This window comes from Dipodomys merriami, unplaced genomic scaffold (genome assembly GCF_024711535.1).
Source record: "Dipodomys merriami isolate MVZ:Mamm:240054 unplaced genomic scaffold, mDipMer1.0.p SCAF_26, whole genome shotgun sequence".
NCBI classification, from domain to species: domain Eukaryota; kingdom Metazoa; phylum Chordata; class Mammalia; order Rodentia; family Heteromyidae; genus Dipodomys; species Dipodomys merriami.
The window spans coordinates 4,468,994-4,487,360 of record NW_027204048.1 but is presented as its reverse complement, the minus strand read 5'-3'; the positions used below and the strand labels follow the sequence as shown (position 1 = coordinate 4,487,360).

The 18,367-nt window shown below is 56.3% G+C and overlaps 2 protein-coding genes across 9 annotated transcripts; one reads left to right on the top strand and one right to left on the bottom strand.

Annotated features, from left to right (window-relative positions):
• The first annotated feature begins 2,548 nt into the window (after positions 1–2,548).
• Positions 2,549–9,211, top strand: Rfc2 (replication factor C subunit 2). Its single transcript, XM_070035548.1, has 11 exons — positions 2,549–2,677; positions 3,151–3,220; positions 3,906–3,947; positions 4,046–4,152; positions 4,787–4,888; positions 5,553–5,653; positions 5,900–6,057; positions 6,178–6,243; positions 7,072–7,152; positions 7,422–7,535; positions 8,815–9,211. Exons 1-11 carry the CDS (start codon positions 2,583–2,585, stop codon positions 8,923–8,925), a joined length of 1,047 nt encoding a protein of 348 aa, XP_069891649.1. The 5' UTR covers positions 2,549–2,582; the 3' UTR covers positions 8,926–9,211.
• Lat2 (linker for activation of T cells family member 2) lies at positions 4,120–17,796 on the bottom strand. Of its 8 annotated transcripts, none has more exons than XM_070035550.1 (11): positions 16,696–16,708; positions 15,245–15,356; positions 14,633–14,672; positions 13,405–13,448; positions 13,190–13,238; positions 13,038–13,069; positions 12,738–12,768; positions 12,057–12,112; positions 11,409–11,627; positions 11,123–11,214; positions 4,120–4,249 (listed from the first exon to the last, which is right to left on the bottom strand). In XM_070035550.1, exons 1-10 carry the CDS (start codon positions 16,699–16,701, stop codon positions 11,138–11,140), a joined length of 666 nt encoding a protein of 221 aa, XP_069891651.1. In that variant the 5' UTR covers positions 16,702–16,708; the 3' UTR covers positions 4,120–4,249; positions 11,123–11,137. The 8 variants fall into 8 exon arrangements, with proteins under 8 accessions (XP_069891651.1, XP_069891654.1, XP_069891650.1 ...); XM_070035553.1 differs by lacking the exons at positions 4,120–4,249; positions 16,696–16,708 and adding exons at positions 9,296–10,762; positions 17,738–17,796; XM_070035549.1 differs by lacking the exon at positions 4,120–4,249 and adding an exon at positions 9,296–10,762.
• Between the last annotated feature and the right edge of the window lie 571 nt (positions 17,797–18,367).

The window sequence follows — 18,367 nt, the reverse complement described above, 5'->3', positions numbered from 1 at the left end:
AAAGAAAAAAGCAGGAAGTGGCGCTGTGGCTCAAGTGGTAGAGCACTAGCCTTGAGCTGAAGAGCTGAGGGACAGAGCCCAGGCCCAGAGTTCAGGCCCCACAACCGGACCCCCTCCCAAAAAACAAACAAACAAAAAAGTGAGGATCTGAGGATCTTGGTTAGAAGCCAGGGCAGGCAGGAAAGTCTGTGAGACCCTACCTCCAATGAACCACCAGAAAACTGGAAGTGGCACTGTGGCTCAAATGGTAGAGCACCAGCCTTGAGCAAAAGAGCTCAGGAACACTGCCCAGACCCTGAGTTCAAACCCCACAACAGCCCCCCCCCCCGCACCCCAAAAAAGCCATCTTTGGAGGAAAATGTCTTTCCAAATCACTTCTGGAGGCGCTGTGGACTTTGTCTCCTGCCTGAGAGGCGGAGGTCCCAGGAGGAGGTGCTGAGGGCACCAGTGGAAATGTGAGACTCATCCACCCTTCACTCAGAATTTATTTATTTTATTTTTTTCAGGCACAACTTTTTTTCACTCAGAATTTAAACTTGACCTTTAAAAAAAAATTAATGCCAGTCCTGGAGCTAGAGCTCAGGGCCTGGGCACTGTCCCTGAGCTTTTCCTCCTAAGGCTAGTGCTCTACCACTTGGGCCACAGCTCCATTTCTGACTTTTTAGTGGTTAACTGGAGGTAAGAGTTTCATTCTTGCCCAAGCTGGCTTTGAACATTGATCCTCAGATCTCAGCCTCCTGAGTAGATGGGATTAAAGGCATGAGCCACTGGTGCCCCGAAGACCTTAAACTCTTGGTTTTTTGAACTCTGAGGGCTTGAACGCTGGGCCTGGGAGCTGTCCCTGAATGCTTCAGCTCAAGGTGAGTGCTCTACCACTTGAGCCATACCGCCACCTCTGGTTTTCTGGTGGTTAATTGGAGCTAAGAGTCTCAAGGACTTTCCTGCCCAGGGTTGGCTTTGAACAGAGATTCTTGGATCTTAACCTCCAGAGTAGCTAGGATTAAGGTGTGAGGTACCAGTGCCCAGCTTACTTGTTTTTGTTTTTTTCACTTAAGGTTGGTGCCCTACTGTATGAGCCATGTCTCCACAACCAACTTTTTTTGTTTTTTACTGGCTGGAGATAAGTCTCAAGCTTTCTTCTGCCAGGGCTGGCTTTGAAAGTCAGTCCTCAGATTCAGTTTCCAGAGAAGGGGTGGGGAGGGGATTACAGGAGTGAGCAGCTGATTGGTGTCTAGCAACACCCACTTCCTCCTTTCTCTTTAGGGAAAGAGCTGGGAGCTGAGCCTGGGGGTGAATTCCAGGGACTTCCGCCCCGTGGTACCTCTGCCCCCCAACTCCCTGGCCTCCCAACATTGCTGCTGTGTGGCTCTCAGGGAATGTTGGGAGTTTTGAAGCTCTGAGCTCTTTCTGGGCTCCAGTTCAACCAGTCACAGAAAGCTCAGCATAGAAAGGAGAAAAATGTCCTGACAGCACAGTTCCGCTCCAAAGGTCACCTCCTCTCTCAGCAGCCAGGGAGAAACTGAGCCAGAGGCCTCCTGTCCCCTGGGGGTGTGAGACAGATCACTCTCGTCTGCTCTCTGCCTCCGCTGTGATGTGGTGGGAAGAGGATGTTTGAACAAGTTTCCACACACGAAAAAAAAAAATCCTCAGGAAATGCCACAAAGAGTCACTTCAGGAAGTCGAAGTCAGTGGGGCACCCAGTGGTTACTCCTGTCATCCTGGCTACTTAGGAGGCTGAGACCTGAGAATCGAGGTTCAAAGCCAGCTAGGCAGAAAAGTTCGGGTGAGTCCATTTCCAGTGAGTCCTCAAATGCCAGCTTGAGGTCAAGTAGTAGAGCACATAGGCTGGTGAGCAGGAAAATGGGACGAGTGTGAGGCCCCAAGTTCAAACCCTGGTACTGATCCCCCCCCACACACACATACATACACCACGCCACCAATAATGAAACAATTCTTCTCGCTGGGGCTTTGGTGTCTCAGGCCTGTAATCCCAGCTACCCAGGAGGTTAAGATCTGAGGATCAGGGTCCAAAGCCAGCCCGGGCAGGAAAGTCCATAAGACTCTCAGGGCAGCGCCCAAGCCCTAGTTCAAGACCCACAGCCGACATCATCATCATCATCATCATCATCATCAATCTTATCACTGGGAAACAGCTCCAAAGTCCCGAGGCCTCCGAGCTCGGGCCGCCCGGCCGCCTGGCGTCGGTGCAGGCCTGCGGAGAGCGGGGCAGCGCGCCAGGGCCTCCGCCGCCCGCCCCGAGTCACCCACACACACCCCCAAATTACATCGCCGGGCGCCGGGGCGGTCGGCGGCCGGACGGAACTTTAGACGAGGCGGAGTTCGAATCCTGCTCCACCGCGCACGCCTTGAAGGACACCGCACAGCGCGCGCAGCCGCTCCAGAGCCACCGGCATCCCGGAGAGGCGACTTCACCGCTCCCGCCACGCCCCCGGCGGCCTCCGCGCGTGCGCACCGAGACACCGACGCGCGGCTTCCGGTTGCTCCCGGCGCACCTCGGGGCGGGGCTGGCGCGATGATGTCACGGGGCGGGGCTTCTGCCGGCGGGAAGAGGAGGCGCGGGAATGGAGGCTCCGAGCGGCGGCGCGGGGGAGCGCGGTGAGCCCGCGCCTGCACCCAGCAGGGCCCCGGGCAGCGCCGGCCACTACGAGCTGCCGTGGTGAGGGCCGGGCCGCCGCCGCGGGCGCCCCGCACGGGAGGGTGGGCATCGGGGCCCCGGGCGGGTGGTCGCCTGCCTCGTTAGAACCCAGCTCCGCGCCGGGTCCCCCGGCTCCCGCCTGTAGCCCCGGCTGCAGCTCGCCTTGCGCCCTGCGCCGGGCGGTGTGCGGCCTCGGAGGGGCAGACTCGCATCCATTTGGCGCGTGTTTTATTGGGTTCTTGCCTATCAGTTTTTGTTGCTATTGTTGGGAGACACAAGGTCTAAGCCGACTATCTCAGGCTGGTCTCGAACTTGTTCCCCTAGCCGGTCTCGATCGCCGATCTTCCGGCCTCAGCGTCCAGAGTGCCGGAGCCACAGGCGTGCCCCACCACGCCCGGCTGGAATGCATCCTATGACGGTTCAGATCGCCCCTTAGTACTTTCTTGGGGGTAGCTGGAGAACGCCGACATTTTTATGCCTTTTCCGCCACACAGGGTTGAAAAATACCGGCCAGTGAAGTTGAGCGAGATCGTGGGGAATGAGGACACGGTCAGCAGGCTGGAGGTGAGGGCGGCTCTCACAGCTGGCTCAGGTCGCTATTTGGCTGTGACACATTGGAAGGACGCAGCCAGCGGGTGAGAGGCAGGTGAACTAGAAGTCCAGAGGGCTGAGGGAGACTGGAAGCCAAGGTGTGTAACCGGAGCTGCTTGGGGAACTGGCTTAAGCTTACTAAAGACACAAAGTTCAGACTGGGTCTTGCTCCCTTAGAGCTGGAAGTTTTTAGTAAAGGCCAGGTGGGCAATCAAGGCAGGTAGTACACGGAATTGAACTCAGGACCTTGTGCTTGCCAGCTAGGTCCTCTGCCACTTCAGTCTACCCTCCCAGCCCTTTTTTTGCTTTCGTTTTTTTAGGTAGAGTCGCCCTCTTTTTCCCAGGCCAACCTGGACTGCAGTGTTCTTAGCTCTACCGCTTCCACAGCTGGGATTAAAGGAGTGTGCCACTGCACCTAGCATACCTGTTGAGATGGGGAGGGCTGCAAGAGAGGATGGCCCCCAGGCTCCAGGCACACGCGGTCTGAGGGAGGCGTGGTGGGGCTGGTGTAGGTGGAGTGGGTTCAGGTTCTGTGTTGAACACATGGAGGTGACATCCAAAGTTGCCCCTAGGGAGTGTGGCCGGGCTTCAGTGAGTGCTAGCTGACTCAGGCCATCTGCCTGGTGAACTAATTGTTCTAATGGGGGTCTGCCCTCAGGTCTTCGCACGCGAGGGGAATGTGCCCAATATCATCATCGCCGTGAGTCCCCCCCTCCCGCTGCACCCTGGGCCATTGCTGGATTGGGGTTGGGGTGGGGGAGTCCTGGGGGGGCCAATGCTCAGCACCCCTGTTCCCAGGGCCCCCCCGGGACTGGCAAGACCACCAGCATCCTGTGCCTGGCGCGAGCGCTGCTGGGCCCAGCCCTGAAGGACGCCGTGCTGGAGCTCAATGCCTCCAACGACAGGTGAGCGTGTGGAAATGGAAACACAGGTTGGTGGTGTGGCTCACGATGAAGTGCTGGCCAGTGAGTGAAAGTGTCAGGTACAGTTCAAGTCTCAGCCCTAAAAAAAAAAAACAAAGGAAAAGGGCACTGTGAAATATATATAACCTAAAACTATGTTTTAGGCTGCTGTGGGGTTGTGGATTATTAGGACTTGTATGTGTTAGGGAGGTGCCCTGTCCCTGACCTCTGCCTCCAGCCTCAGGAAATGAGAGCTTTTCATTCTCTGCTGTGGTCAAGGAGAGCTGAAGACAAAAGGCCAGAAAGAGGTGGAGTTTAACATTGTCACACATCTTACAGTAATGCGCAGGGCCCGAGGCACCCCAGTGTGAGAGGGAGCCCCACAGCACAGGAGAAATCAAATATCCTGCACACCCTCAGCCATGCCTACAGAATAAACGATGAAGGACGGGACCGAGCATGGTGGTGAGGGCCTGTAGTCCCAGCTCCACAGGAAGTGTGAATAGGAGGATCAAAGTCCCAGCCTGCCTGGGAAAAAAAGTGAGACTCTATTGGAATGACGAGGAAAGCAAGGATGGCTGAGGTGTGGGTCCAGTAGGAGAGAAGCCGAAGAAAGGTAATTTGTTTGTTATTCCAGGGGCATCGATGTGGTGAGGAATAAAATTAAAATGTTTGCCCAGCAGAAGGTCACGCTCCCCAAGGGTCGCCACAAGATCATCATCCTGGATGAGGCTGACAGGTACGCACACACCTCCCTTCCTCCTCCCTCCCCCCTTTTCCCATCCCCCTCCTCCTCTCCCTTTCTTTCCTGAGTGTCCCTCCAACCCCTCCACCCCCCTACCCCCAGTTATGGGGTCTGAACTTGGCATAGGCGCTGTCCCTCAGCTCTTCAGCTCAAGGCTAGTGCTCTACTACTAGAGCCACAGCGCCACTTCTGGTTTTTGCGGCTTATGGGATACTGAGGAATCGAACCCAGGGCCTCATGCATGCGAGGCAAGCGCTCTACCACTGAGCCACCTTCCCAGTCTCTTTTTTTTTTTTTTTTTTGGGGTCCAGTCGTGGGGCCTGAACTCTGGGCCTGGGCACTGTCCCTCAGCTCTTCAGCTCAAGGCTAGTGCTCTACCACTTGAGCCACAGTGCCACTTCCGGCTTTTTTCTTTTTGCTTATGTGGTGCTGAGGAATCGAACCCAGGGCCTTGAGCATGCAAGGCAAGCACTCTACCACTGAGCCACCTTCCCAGCCCCCTTCCCAGTCTCTTGCCCAGGTCATTGTGACCTTCTTTGTAGCTGTGGTGCTGTCCAGGGCTGTGGATGTGTCTGGGGGCCCTGGGTCATGCTGGGAGGGGGAAGGTTTGTCCCAGGTTCTGGCTGCAGGTGACAATGGTGGCGTGTGTTTGTCCCAGCATGACAGACGGGGCCCAGCAGGCTTTGCGCAGGACCATGGAGATCTACTCCAAGACCACCCGCTTCGCCCTGGCCTGCAACGCCTCCGACAAAATCATCGGTGAGTGGGTGTGTGCTGCCCTGGGATTCGGGCTCCCCTGGGCCGTGTGTGTGTCGGGCGAGGCTCCTCTGCTGAATATACCTGGAGCACTGGGGGATGGGGAAGCTCCGAGAGGTTGCTGGTTTGTCTGGAGTTGCACAGCACACAGGCTGGGGTCCCCAGGCCTGGGAGGCTGTGCAGTTGGGGACACATGGTGTCTGACTTCCGTGTCTCCCCTACCCCCTTCACTCCTGCCTCTCCTCGCAGAGCCCATCCAGTCCCGGTGTGCGGTGCTGCGCTACACTAAGCTCACTGACGCCCAGGTGCTGGCGCGGCTCCTGAGCGTCCTGGAGAAGGAAGGGGTACCGCACACCGACGACGGCCTGGAGGCCATCATCTTCACAGCCCAAGGGGACATGCGGCAGGTGCAGACAGGCGCCATGCTGGGGGCGGCAAGGATGTGGACGGGGCACTGCACTGGGCTGGGCAGCGGGAACGTGGACGGGGCAGTGCATGGGGCTCACACCGCTTTCCCTTCTCCCCAGGCGCTGAACAACTTGCAGTCCACCTTCTCGGGGTTTGGCTTTATCAACAGCGAGAATGTATTCAAGGTGCAGAGCCGGGCTGGGGGCTCTGTGGACTCCACAGGCCGGGCATGATGGGGGCTCCTGTAATCCCAGCACGCAGGAGGTTGAGCAGGAGCTTGGCGAGTCACCTGCGCTGTGTAGTGAGACTCTGTCTCAAAAAAAAAAGTCACTCAGAGTTCAAGCCCCACGATCAGCCAAAATAACCCCAAGAGTGGTCTATAACTTTAAGCCGGGTGCCCGTGGCTCACGCGTGTAATCCTAGCTCCTCAGGAGGCTGAGAGCTGAGGATCATGGTTCAAAGTCAGCTGGGGCGGGAAAGTCTGCGAGACTCTTATCTCTAATTAGCCACCAGAAAAATGGAAGTGGCGCTGTGGCTCAAGTGGTAGAGCGCTAGCCATAAGCTGAAGAGCTGAGGGACAGCGCCCAGGCCCAGAGTTCAGGCCCCACAACCTACCAAAAAAGTCACCACGTTGGTACAATCCTGTTGCCAGAAGGTTGCCTAGCAACCACTGCAATGGGTTCTGGCCATTTTTTACCTCAGCAGCCACTGAGAGCCAGGTACCATGGCGCCAGCCAGGGTGGGTGTGTGGCACCATGGGCAGAGGTTGGAGAGTGGGGGTTCTTAGTTAGAACTGAGGGCCACTTTGGGGTCTCAGGGAGAGCGGGTACCTGCACCACACCAGGCGCACAGAGCAGTCCTCCTCCTCCAGGCTGTTTGCACATGGCCCAGGCCATCTGTGATGGCCGACGCTAGTGCTGAGTCTGCTGTCAGCTTTTTAGGGTGAAGCTGCTTTGGGAGGGGAGGGGTCGGGGGGCCAGCAGTGGATCCCTGACGCCCCCTGGGCCCCTCAGGTCTGTGATGAGCCCCACCCGCTGCTGGTGAAGGAGATGATCCAGCACTGTGTGGATGCCAACATTGATGAGGCGTACAAGGTCAGTGCCAGCACCCAGCCCTTCCCCGTGTTCCAGGCTTGTGCGGTCGGCACTGCCCGAGGTCAGGGACTCCGCATTCCTTGCCTGCGGTTGCTTTAGATGTGGACCTGGGCCGGAAGCAGGCGTCTGTAATCATCACTTGCCCTCCTTCCTGAGGGTGGGGACAGGCACTGCACCAAGTGAGCTCACCAGGCCTCCGTCAGGGGGAAGCCAGGGGCTGGCAGAGCTGGCACTGGTGCCGTGATGTCTCTCCATGCCCTCCTGCCTAGATCCTGGCACACCTGTGGCACCTGGGCTACTCCCCTGAGGACATCATCAGCAACATCTTCCGAGTGTGTAAAACTTTCCCCATGGCCGAGTACCTGAAGTTGGAGTTCATCAAGGTTGGTCTGAGCACGCCCAGGATGCTTGTCCCCAGCCTCGCTGCCTCTCTGCAGACATTCACACATGGTGAATGGGGTTTACTAGCCCAGGGCTCTCCTACACAAGCCACCCCACTACTTTTTGCTTTTCTTGGGTTCAGGCCCAGACAAGGACTGTCCTACCTATGCCTGTGGCTGGGATTCTGTATTACCATGCCCCAGACTCTGGTAGAAATGTAGGTCTCGCTGGAAGTGTGGCTCAGTGCTAAGCTACCTGCCTGCCCAGCATCTAGTTCAGTACTGTCAACTTTTTTTCTTTTTCTCAGTCATGGGACTTGAACTCAGGGCCTGGGCATTGTCCCTGAGCTCTTTTGCTCAAGGCTAGCGCTCTATCACTTTGAGTCACAGCTCTACTTCCAGTCTGGTGGTTACACGAAGATAAGAATCTCCTAGGCTGGTTTTGAACTACAGTCCTCAGATCTTCAGCTGTCTGAGTAGCTAGGATTACAGGCATGAGCCAACAGCGCCCAGTTCACCCTTTTTTCATTTTTTTTGCTGGTCGTGGGGCCTGACCTCTGGGCCTGAGCACTGTCCCTCAGCTCTTCAGCTCAAGGCTAGCGCTCTACCACTTGAGCTAGTGCCACTTCTGGCTTTTTCTGCTTATATGGTGCTGAGGAATGGAACCCAGGGCCTCATGCATGCAAGGCAAGCACTCTACCACTGAGCCACCTTCCCTGCCCTTCAACCATTTTTTAAAAAAGAGATTGGGGTCATTTGCTCAAACTGGCCTCAAACCATGATCCGTCCAGTCTCTGCTCAGTAGCTGGGATTTCAGCTGTGTGGTACCATACCTGGCTCAGGTATATATTTTGTAGATATTCTAACCTAGGCTTTTGGTGGGGCTTGAACTCTGGGTCTGGGCGCTATCCCTCAAGCTCTTCAGCTCAAGGCTAGTGCTCTACCACTTGAACCACAGCGTGCCAGTTCTGGTTTTCTGGTAGTTTATTGGAGATAGAGTGTCTCACACACTTTCCTGCCCGGGCTGGCTTTGAACCATGAGCCTGAGATCTCAGGCTTATTAGTAGCTAGGATTACAGGTGTGAGCCACCATTGCCTAGCTTTTTTTTTTTTTTTTTTTTTTTTAATACTTTTAAAGAAATACAATTATCCTTCCAGGATTCTACTTTGCTCTCATTTTCCAGCTGGGGTGGAGCTTGGTTGTACTTCTCTGAAGCACAGCCTTCGCTCAGATGATGCCAGGCTGGTTTACTGATGCCTTTTGCTGCGGTCTGCTTCTCAGGAAATCGGGTACACACACATGAAAGTGGCAGAAGGTGTGAACTCCCTCCTGCAGATGGCTGGGCTCCTGGCAAGGCTGTGTCAGAAGACGATGGCTCCAGTGGCCAGTTAGGATGGCAAAGTCACAGGGCAATGAGAAGCATCCTCCTCCAGCCAAGTGTCATGGCACATGCCTGTAATCCCAGCACTTGAGTGGTGCAGGAAGGAGAATCAGGAGTGCTGAGTCTGCCTGGGCTGCATCACAAGACCCTGTCTCAAAACAAAGTCCTTGTCCTGAGATGCTGGGGGCCCACAGTCCTTTGGCACGGAGGGCCTCCGTGGTGGCTGCCGAGTGGCTGAACATCAGTGGGTGGCATCTCCCCAGCCTTTTACCTAATAAAGCCGTTTGCCCCATGTCACATGACTGCGGCTCTGCACATGCACATGGGGGCAGGAGGGGGTCAAGGTTTGAAAGCAGTCCAGGCAGGAAAGTCTATGAGATTCTTTTTTTTTTTTTTTTTTTTTTTTTTTTTTTTGTCGGTCGTGGGGCTTGAACTCTGGGCCTGGGCGCTGTCCCTCAGCTCTTCAGCTCAAGGCGAGCGCTCTACCACTTGAGCTACAGCGCCACTTCCGGTTTTCTGGGGGTTTATCGGAGATAGGAGTCTCACAGTCTTTCCTGCCCGGGCTGGCTTTGAACCGTGATCCTCAGATCTCAGCCTCCTGAGTAGCTAGGATTACAGGCGTGAGCCACCAGCGCCCGGCTCTATGAGATTCTTACCTCCAGTGAACCACTAAAAAGCTGGAAGTAGAGCTGAGGCTCAAGTGATAGAGCACTAGTCTTGAAAGAGGTCAGGGACGGCACCCAGGCCTTGAGTTCAAACCCCAGGACTGAGATGCACACACATACTTCATCTACTTCACAGTAGATGTGGTAGCACACATCTAACCTAATCTTAGCTGTCAGGAGGGTGAGGTTGGAGTTGAGTAAGTTCTAGGCCAAAGACCCTAGGGTATCATTTTTCTGACACTGGGACACCTACCTCAGTGTTCATTTCTGGAAGGTGGAAGAATGTCACCCCATCTTTCAAATAGAGACAGCCCCAAGGCTGACCTCTGCTTGGACGCTGTCCAGCATGGGGAGAGGGGAGATACATCTGGGACCTGTGCGGGGGCCCAGCTCCAGGGCAGGACTTCACATTTCCTACTTCACTCTTTTCTTCTTGGGAAGAATTGGGGTGTCCCAGGAGGAGAGCTGGACTGGGGGGCCTGGGCCCCTCCTGTTCCCCAAGTAGTTTGGAATTAGACAGGAGCAGATCAGCACTCTGCAAGCAGCAGTTTATTGTAGAGGTCGGTGGAGTGACCTCCTTCCCTCCATGCCTGTGCCCAGCCCAGCCCAGGGGCCCTGACGCTTTCTTCCTAATGAGAGGCCCAGTTCAGTCCCCAGCACCACCTAACAAACCTGAAGAGCTCAGGAGCACTCAAGCTCCCTGACCAGCCCACCGAGCTCAGGTAATGCTTGTTAAGGAGCAGGAGAGATGTGCTGAGATTCCCCTAAGTTGACATTTAAATAACGATCCATCCATACAAGTTAGCTGTACAAGCTGGTTTCCAGAGGCCAACAATTTGAGATTCAAAGCACAAAAGCAGACAGGGTGGGTGGCTGTGGTGGTGTATCCCTGTAATTCCAGCTACTGGGAGACAGATGGGAGAATCATGTTCCTAGATCAGACAAGTGCCAACACTGTCAATGTTTTAGACCTGGGGAGTGGCATGCAGCCTGACCTAGGTGTCCACCACAGGGAGAGCCATGAGCCAGCAGGCTCCAGTCCCAGGGGCCCAGGGCAGCAGCAGGAGGTGGCGGCGTCGGGCTGTTCGTCTCCCTGTGTGAGGTGAGCTCAGGTATGCTGGTGCCCGTCCCAGAGGAGTCTGGCAGGGCCTGGAGGCCCTGGAGTTCCTGGATCCTCCAGCTCCTTCAACCGAGAAGACCCAGTTACAATCATGCCTGTAGTCCCGGCTACTCAGGAGGCTGAGATCTGAGGATCACAGTCTGAAGCTAGCCCAGGCAGGAAAGTCCATGAGACTCATCTCCAGGTAACCATTAAAGAGGTGGCACAAGTGGTAGAGCACTAGCCTTGAGTGCAAAAGTTGAGGGACAGTGTCCAGGCCCTGAGTTTAAGCCCCAGTGCTGCACGCATGCGTGCACACACATGTGTGTGAGTGCTTTGCACATTGTGTGTCCCCACAGCAAGTCCCCCTCAGGGGCTTGGAGCTGGGAGCCGGTGGACTCCCTCTTCCTGTGTGGGGTCCTGTGTGCTCCCCCTTGGCCCTACCTTCTCTCCGTTCCTCTAGGCATTCACATAATCTGGCTCATCGTTGTCTGGGCTTCCTGCTGGGATCCTGCATACAGCACCCAACACTTGCCCTGCAAGGAGAGGGGGCTGTCACATACATAGCACAGAGCTCAGGTCATTTGTGTCTGGGATTTGTGGAGGCCAAGCCTGGAGGATTGGGCTGAGAGGCCAAGCATCTCAGGGGATCCCTGGGGCACCAGGCCTCACATGGCATCAGCTGGGCTGGCAGGAGAAGCCTACGAAGGCCAGCCTTGTGCCCACCTACCCAAGGTCCTTGCTGACTCGTGCCACTGGTAGATGGATGTGGAATTCTGGTAGTCACTCTCCTCTTCATCTGTGGGACACAGTGGGGATAGACGGCCACCTGGTCCCTCCCCGGCCTGTGTTCCTATGGAGAGCTCTCCTGGGCCAGGGCTTCTGGGCTGGAAGATGAGCACGTTCTCATAGGAGTTGCCATCAGAGGAGTTGCCGTCGCTGCTGCCAACTGTCAGGGAAGAGGGCAGCACAGATCCCACAGGGCCCTGTCAGTCCCAGCACTCCCCCAGCCCCAGTGAAGGCCTGGTGGTCCCCATCCCCGAACCCCAAGGTCATGTGCACAGGTACTGGGGCTATGGCTCCCCAAAGGCAGATCCAAGCCACAGCTACTGCATGGAGAAACACTGCCTCAGTTTCCCTTTCTTTCTGTAAAGCACAGGTGTCATGGGCCTGGTGCCCAAACAACCTGTACCAGATGCACCCCCAGGGAGCTGCTAGCCTTGGGGTGCAAGGTGCCCCATCCCCCTCTGCTCCTGTCCTCCATCAACATCTTGCCTCCACGCTGGCAATGCCCCCTGCCCTGCCCACCCATACACCTGATGACCCCTGGGCCTGGGCCAATCCCCCTCAACATGTCCAGCCATGCTGTCCGCCTCACCTCCCCAGGACTTCTGCAAGCGCCCCCAGTTGTAATCATCCGCCGCCATGAATTCTCTGGGCAAGAAAGCACGGCATGGGTCACTGGGCAGGCCAGTGTGGGTGTGGGAGGGGTGACAGCCAGTTGGTCGACTTGTAAAATGAAGACACACCCCAAGCTGGAAACCCCATAACATTTTTGTTGCTTGGCTTTTTTTTTTTTTTTTTCCTTTCAGAGGTGATGACCAAACTCAGAGCCTTGCTCTTCTGCTGAGCTAACCCCAACCCTGGTACCAAGCTTTAGACTCAGGATCTGGCACTTTGCTTGGCTAGTGCCTCCATGTTAGCCAAGTTGTCGCTAGTTATTTTGGAAATGGAGTCTCTTCAGTTTTCTGCCCATGATCCTCTAGAATTAAAGATGAGAGCCACTGGCACCAGACTATCATCATTGTCAACAGAAGGGGGAAAAAAAAGCCTAGAACCTTTAACTAGAGATCATCCTATCTCAGCCCCCTGGACGCTGAGACCACAGGCATCAAGCACCATGGCCTGCTTGTAACTTGACTCTGGATGATGTGGGGTGAGTATTTTATCCCAAAGGGCCCCCCTCTCCTGAGCAGGGCCCCATCGCAGTCCCCGTGAGTTCCAGGAGCTAGGGTGGCAGTGGGTGGGCAGGAGGGGGCAAGGCAGGGAAGCCACTCACATGTAGGTGGCATCAGGCTCCCGTTGACTTCCTGGAGGATGGGGTGGCAGAAGTCAGCTCCCGGCTCCCGGGCTGCATGGGTGGGGGTGGGGGGTTGGGAGAGGACAACCCATCCCCACCACACACCCTTGCTGAAGTTCTGGGGAGCTGGGATCTAGAAGACAGACTCAAGTTGTCCACCACCTGCCCTGCCACTGCCACCTGGTTGTGGCCAGAGCCCATGCAAGGGCCTTGCTGTGTGTGCACGTGTGCTTGTGCATGTGTGTGCATGGGCCACCCCCCCCCAACAGTGTTACTCACCCTCATAGCAGGAGAGCTGCAACTTGTTCTTCCTGTGGGGTGTGTGGGGTGTGGGTTGGAGCTGAGGAGACACAGTGAGGAGCCCCCAAGCCCACAGCCTCCTGCAGGGCCCAGATCCCCCCCTCATTTCCTGTGGGCTGACCCCTGCCTACCTGGGGACTGCCACTTCTTTCAGGGGCCCTGTACACACCTGCTTGACCACTGCAAAGATGAGGGGCACCTGTTGGCTGGGCCCCCCAGGCCTGCCTGGCCCTTACCTGTCACTTCACCTTATCAGGCCTGGCCCCTGGCCTCAGAGCAAGGGAACATGAGGGACCCAACCCCACCCCTGCCCTGGGCTGTTGGGAGGGGGGAGAGGGGGACTCACAGGTAAAGGTCTGGGCCACCTCGAAGCTTTCACCATGTTCCTGTCTAGAAACACGAAGGGGAGGGGGAGTACTGTGCTGAGCCAGGGTAAGGGACCAATGGGACTGGAGGGGAGGAGGCGGTTTAGACCTGGGGTCCCTGGTCCCTGCTTCTGTGTCCTGGGCCCCTCCACCCAGGTGTCCACTCTAAAGACAAGGCCTTGGGCTGGACCCCAGCTGCCAGCCACACCCATCTCCAGCATGGAATGGAGTTTTATCCACGTAGCCCAGTACCCCATTAAAAGACATTTCCCAGCATGCCTTGTGCCTAGGTGTTACCATGTGATACCAGTGGTCAGATTTTAAGGAATCTGTTCACAGGGGTAGGACCCACTTATGTCCTGTCTTTCTACTGCATGGAATTCTGCCCTTGAGAATGGAAGCTATCTTGCCAGTTGACTATTTACTAGAGCAGGGTTCTGGCCCCTCCCTCCCCTGGACTAGAATGGGTGCCTGGCCCAGCCTGCCAGGAGCTGGGGATCACTGAACCCATGGCATCCTGGGCTTGGTGTCTGAGGCAGTAGAGTGGCTCCATGCAAGATGGCGGCCCTGGTGTCAGCTGAGAGATGGTGGAGGAAAGGCCTGGGGAGGGGACAGAGGGCAGCTCCTCTATCCTGCACATGTGCTGGGGTTTATCTAGGACCCATCACTGGGTGGGAGGGAGAGAAAGACAAGAGGGGCCCAGAGGACAGGGGACCATAAAGCTCCAGCCAGCCCTGGGCGGGCAGGGGTGGGGAAGTTCCATTTTCATCATGACCTTTCAGTTGAAAAAGGAAATGAGCAAGGGGGTGAGAGTAACAGTGTGCCCCATAGGTGGGTGTGTGTGCCCACTAGGTGTGTAGTAGATCGCACCATGCTGTGTGGACACCTGGGTAATTTTAGGCAGTGTTCTGAGTGGGCATTTGGTGCTTTGTGGGGGCAGGGTCCTCCCTAGGGCCAGCCCCGCCCCCAGCCCCTTTAGCAGTTTCTACTGCTCACATCCTGCCTTGTGTACCTCTCCTGTCCCCACATACAGAAGAGCCCCAGCTGCAGTCAGAGGGACACCAAGGGCATGAGGACCTGGCCTCCCACCCCTTCTCCCCAGCCCGACTGCCATGGAGTGGGTGTTATTGGGGGGTGTGGAGGGGGGTCCCTGGGGCAATGCTCCCCAGGCACAAAAGTACATGGGACTGGGGACAGGAGTCCACTCACACGTTTCTCTGCTGGTAGATTTTCTCTGCCCTCTTCACCCCTGCAGAAACAAGTCCAGACTAGCAAATGTCCCTGACCTGGGGAAACTGAGGCTGGCGCACAGCATGAGGATTGAGAGCTTGACATTAGCCCAGGCCACATAGTGAGACTCCATGTCAAAAATCAAAGACAAAAAACAACCCAGCTGGGTGCCAGTGTCTCATGCCTGTAATCCTAGCTACTCAGGAGGCTGAGATCTGAGGATCGAAGTTCAAAGCCAGCCCAGGAAGGAAAGTCTGTGAGACCCTTATCTCAAGTGGTAGAGTGCTCGCCTTGAGCTGAAGAGCACGGGGATAGTGCCCAAGCCTAGAGTTCAAGCCCCATGACCGACAAAAAATAAAAATAAAAAACAGAAGAGAGGAGGCTAGGGAAAGGGAGGACAAAAAGGGAGAATTCAGCTTGGAAAAGGTGGTGTCATGGGCAGCAGAATCCCCTCCTTGCCCAGAGCAACTTTCTGACCCCAGAGACCCTGTGACCCAGCAGAACTGCGGTCCCAGGGAAGCAGACCCCTGTTCCCTGGGGTAGCACAGAGCCACCTGCTTTCTCTGCCCTCCCCGGCCCCGTGGCCCCTACCTGGGTGGAAGCAGCACGCACACAGCCCAGTGGTGGCCCCCAGAAGCAGCAGCAGCACTGCCGCCAGCCACAGCAGCTCTGTGTCCCCGCTCATGTTGACTTGGGGTCCCACCTGCAATGTCACACGGTGATCTAGGCGCAGCCAGCCAGCCTGGCCCCTATTATGCTTTGCACCTGCTGGAAGGTTTGGGCCCAATGAGCTCTTCCACAGCTGCTCACCCCCCAAGCCTGGTTTTGCCCACACATCCTCCTGCCACTGTCTGCCAACCAAATGGTGGCAGAAAAGTCAGCCAAAAGTCAGGGTGGAGGCGTGGCTCAAACGATAGTACACCAGCTGATGGAGAGCACAAGGCTCTGAGGTTGAGTTTAAGCCCTCAGACCAGCATAAAACACAAGCAAAGCAGATGACCCACACTGTCACTGTTTAGTGACACTGCCCTGCACTGTCACCTGGGGATGAGAATGGTGGCCAGACCTGGTGGGACTCTGGGCTGAGAGAGGTGTTTCAAGTTCATACAGTGCTAGGATTGAAACCCAGGAGAGACAGGCTGGGCACTGAGGCTCATGCCTATAATCCCAGCTTCTCAGGAGGCTGAGACCTGAGGCTCATGGTTTGAAGCCAGCCCAGCAGAAATGTCCATGAGACTCTGATCTCCAACTAAACAGCAAAAAACTGTAAGTGGTGCTGGGCTCAAAGGTAGAGTGCCAGTCTTGAACAAAAAAAAAAAAAGCTATTAAGCTAAGGAAGAGTTCAAGGCCCTGAGTTCAAGCCCGTAAGTGGTATGCCCACTTGTGTGTGTGCACCTGTGCACACACATGCATATATGTTGCACAGGACAGGCTGAGGGCAAATGCCACACTTCTTTCCTTTCAAACTTCAAATAAAAGAATTCAACATAAAACTGAATAGCCGGGCGCTGTGGCTCACGCCTGTAATCCTAGCTACTCAGGAAGATGATATCTGAGGATCACGGTTCAAAACCACTCCCCCACCGGGCGCTGGTGGCTCACGCCTGTAATCCTAGCTACTCAGGAGGCTGAGATCTGAGGATCGCAGTTCAAAGCCAGCCCGGGCAGGAGAGATCGTGAGACTCCTATCTCCAATAAACCACCAGAAAACCGGAAGTGGCGCTGTAGCTCAAGTGGTAGAGCGCTCACCTTGAGCTGAAGAGCTGAGGGACAGCACTCAGGCCCAGAGTTCAAGCCCCACGACCGACAAAAAAAAAAAAAAGAAAAAAAAAAAGAAAAAACCACTCCCCCCCCCCCCCCCCCGCAGTAAAGACTGTGAGACTATCTGTGAGACTATCTTCAATAAACCACTCAGAAAAACCCAAGTGGCGCTGTGGCTCAAGCTCTAGAGCGGTAACCTTGAGCTAAAGAGCTGAGGGACAGCACCAAGGCCCAGAGTTCAAGCCCCACAACCGACAAACAAAAAAACTTGAATAAATCACCTTCATCACTGTCCTTTCTCCTCTCTCTGGATTGAGAGAAAGGGGCTGAGGGGGTAGAGTTTGGGGCTTAGGGGCCCCAGCAAGGCCCCAAGGGGCTGGCAGAGGAAGGGGAACGGCTGCCACAGTCCTGCGGTTCTGTGGCCAAAATAGCTTGGGGGGAAGTGTGCAGTTTTCTTATGAGCAAGGTTGACCCGGTGCAGGCGCCCAGCCAGGCCCAGCAGCAGGGCCTGTGGCTGGAGGGTCCTCAGAGACCACCTGTAACACTGCGCTGTACTCCACAGCGCAGATGGGGAAACTGGGGCCCAATCTCCCGCAGAGGCTGGGGGACCATCAATCCTGGAACCTGAAATTTTGTCCAGGTAACTCCCATGGTAGCCAGATGGCCAAGGGACAAGGCTTGGGCAGGACCTGGCAATCCTTGTCTCAAGCCAATGGTGGTGTCACGAGGCTGTGGTGGTCAGAGCTAGGCTGCTCCTCCACAGCACCGGGCACTGGGAGCCCCTGGGCCTGTGGCTGCCACCTGCTCAGACCCTATTAGAGTTACAGGCATGGGCCAGGTCCTTCCACTGACCAGGTAGGGTCTGGCACAGCTGCCCTAGGCAAGAGCCAGTGCGATAAAGCCGCCAAGGGGGGGGGGGCTGGGAAGGTGGCTCAGTGGCAGAGCACTGGCCTTGCATGCCTGAGGCCCTGGGTTCGATTCCTCAGCACCACATAAGCAAAAAGAAAAAAAGCCAGAAGTGGCGCTGTGGCTCAAGTGGTAGAGCACTAGCCTTGAAGAGCTGAGGGACAGTGCCCAAGACCCATGAGACTGGACCCCCCCCCAAAAAAAAAAGCTGCCAAGGGGGGCCCGGGCTTCCCAGGACTGCTGCTCAGATGCTGAGGGCAGAAGTGTCCTGACCCCCGAGCAGGTGCCCCTGCACGTGATAGGGCCAAGAGTGCCCAGACACTGGCACAGGCACCTCGGCCAAGGCTCCTGGGGTGTAGGGGACCCCTGGGAACCTCTGCCTCACCCAGACTCCTGACACCCCTAGGAAACGCTTACCTGAGACGTGGGGGCTCCTCACGCCTGCATACCTGCCTGCTGAGGCCAGTGCCACAGGCTGGGGCGGAAGCAAGCGAGGTGGTGGCTTTTGTTGGCTCTTGTATCAACCCACATCCGCCTGCTCACCGGACAGGCCAGCCAGTGATGGAGGAGGGGAGGGGCAAAGGGAGACAGGGCAAAGAACAGGGGAGTTCCCTGGGGACAAAGCAGAGGACCGGGGAGGGCCACAAAAATCCTGGGCGGAAGGAGAATGAGGGGGCCACCAGCGTACAGCACAGCCGGGCAGACGTGGTGACAGCTGGAAGAGAGGGGGACCCTGGGAGCGGGCCTAAGCTGGTGACACACAGGGACACCCAGCACATGCATACCACCAGGATGGGACAAATGACCATCCAAGGCTGGAGCAGGGGACAGCCAGCCAGTCACAGGGCAGGAGACCTGGAGGAGGGCAGGCTGCAGTCTGAGTGGGACAGTTCAGTGATCACACACCTCTGAGTGCTGTGCTAGCACCTGTCCAGACAACTGCCAAGGGTATTCACCCACCGGAGGCCAGCCTTCCAGGCACCAGGCTTACCAGCATTCCTCTACTTGCTTTAAGTCATTGTTTAAGAACCCAGGTCCAGCCGGGCG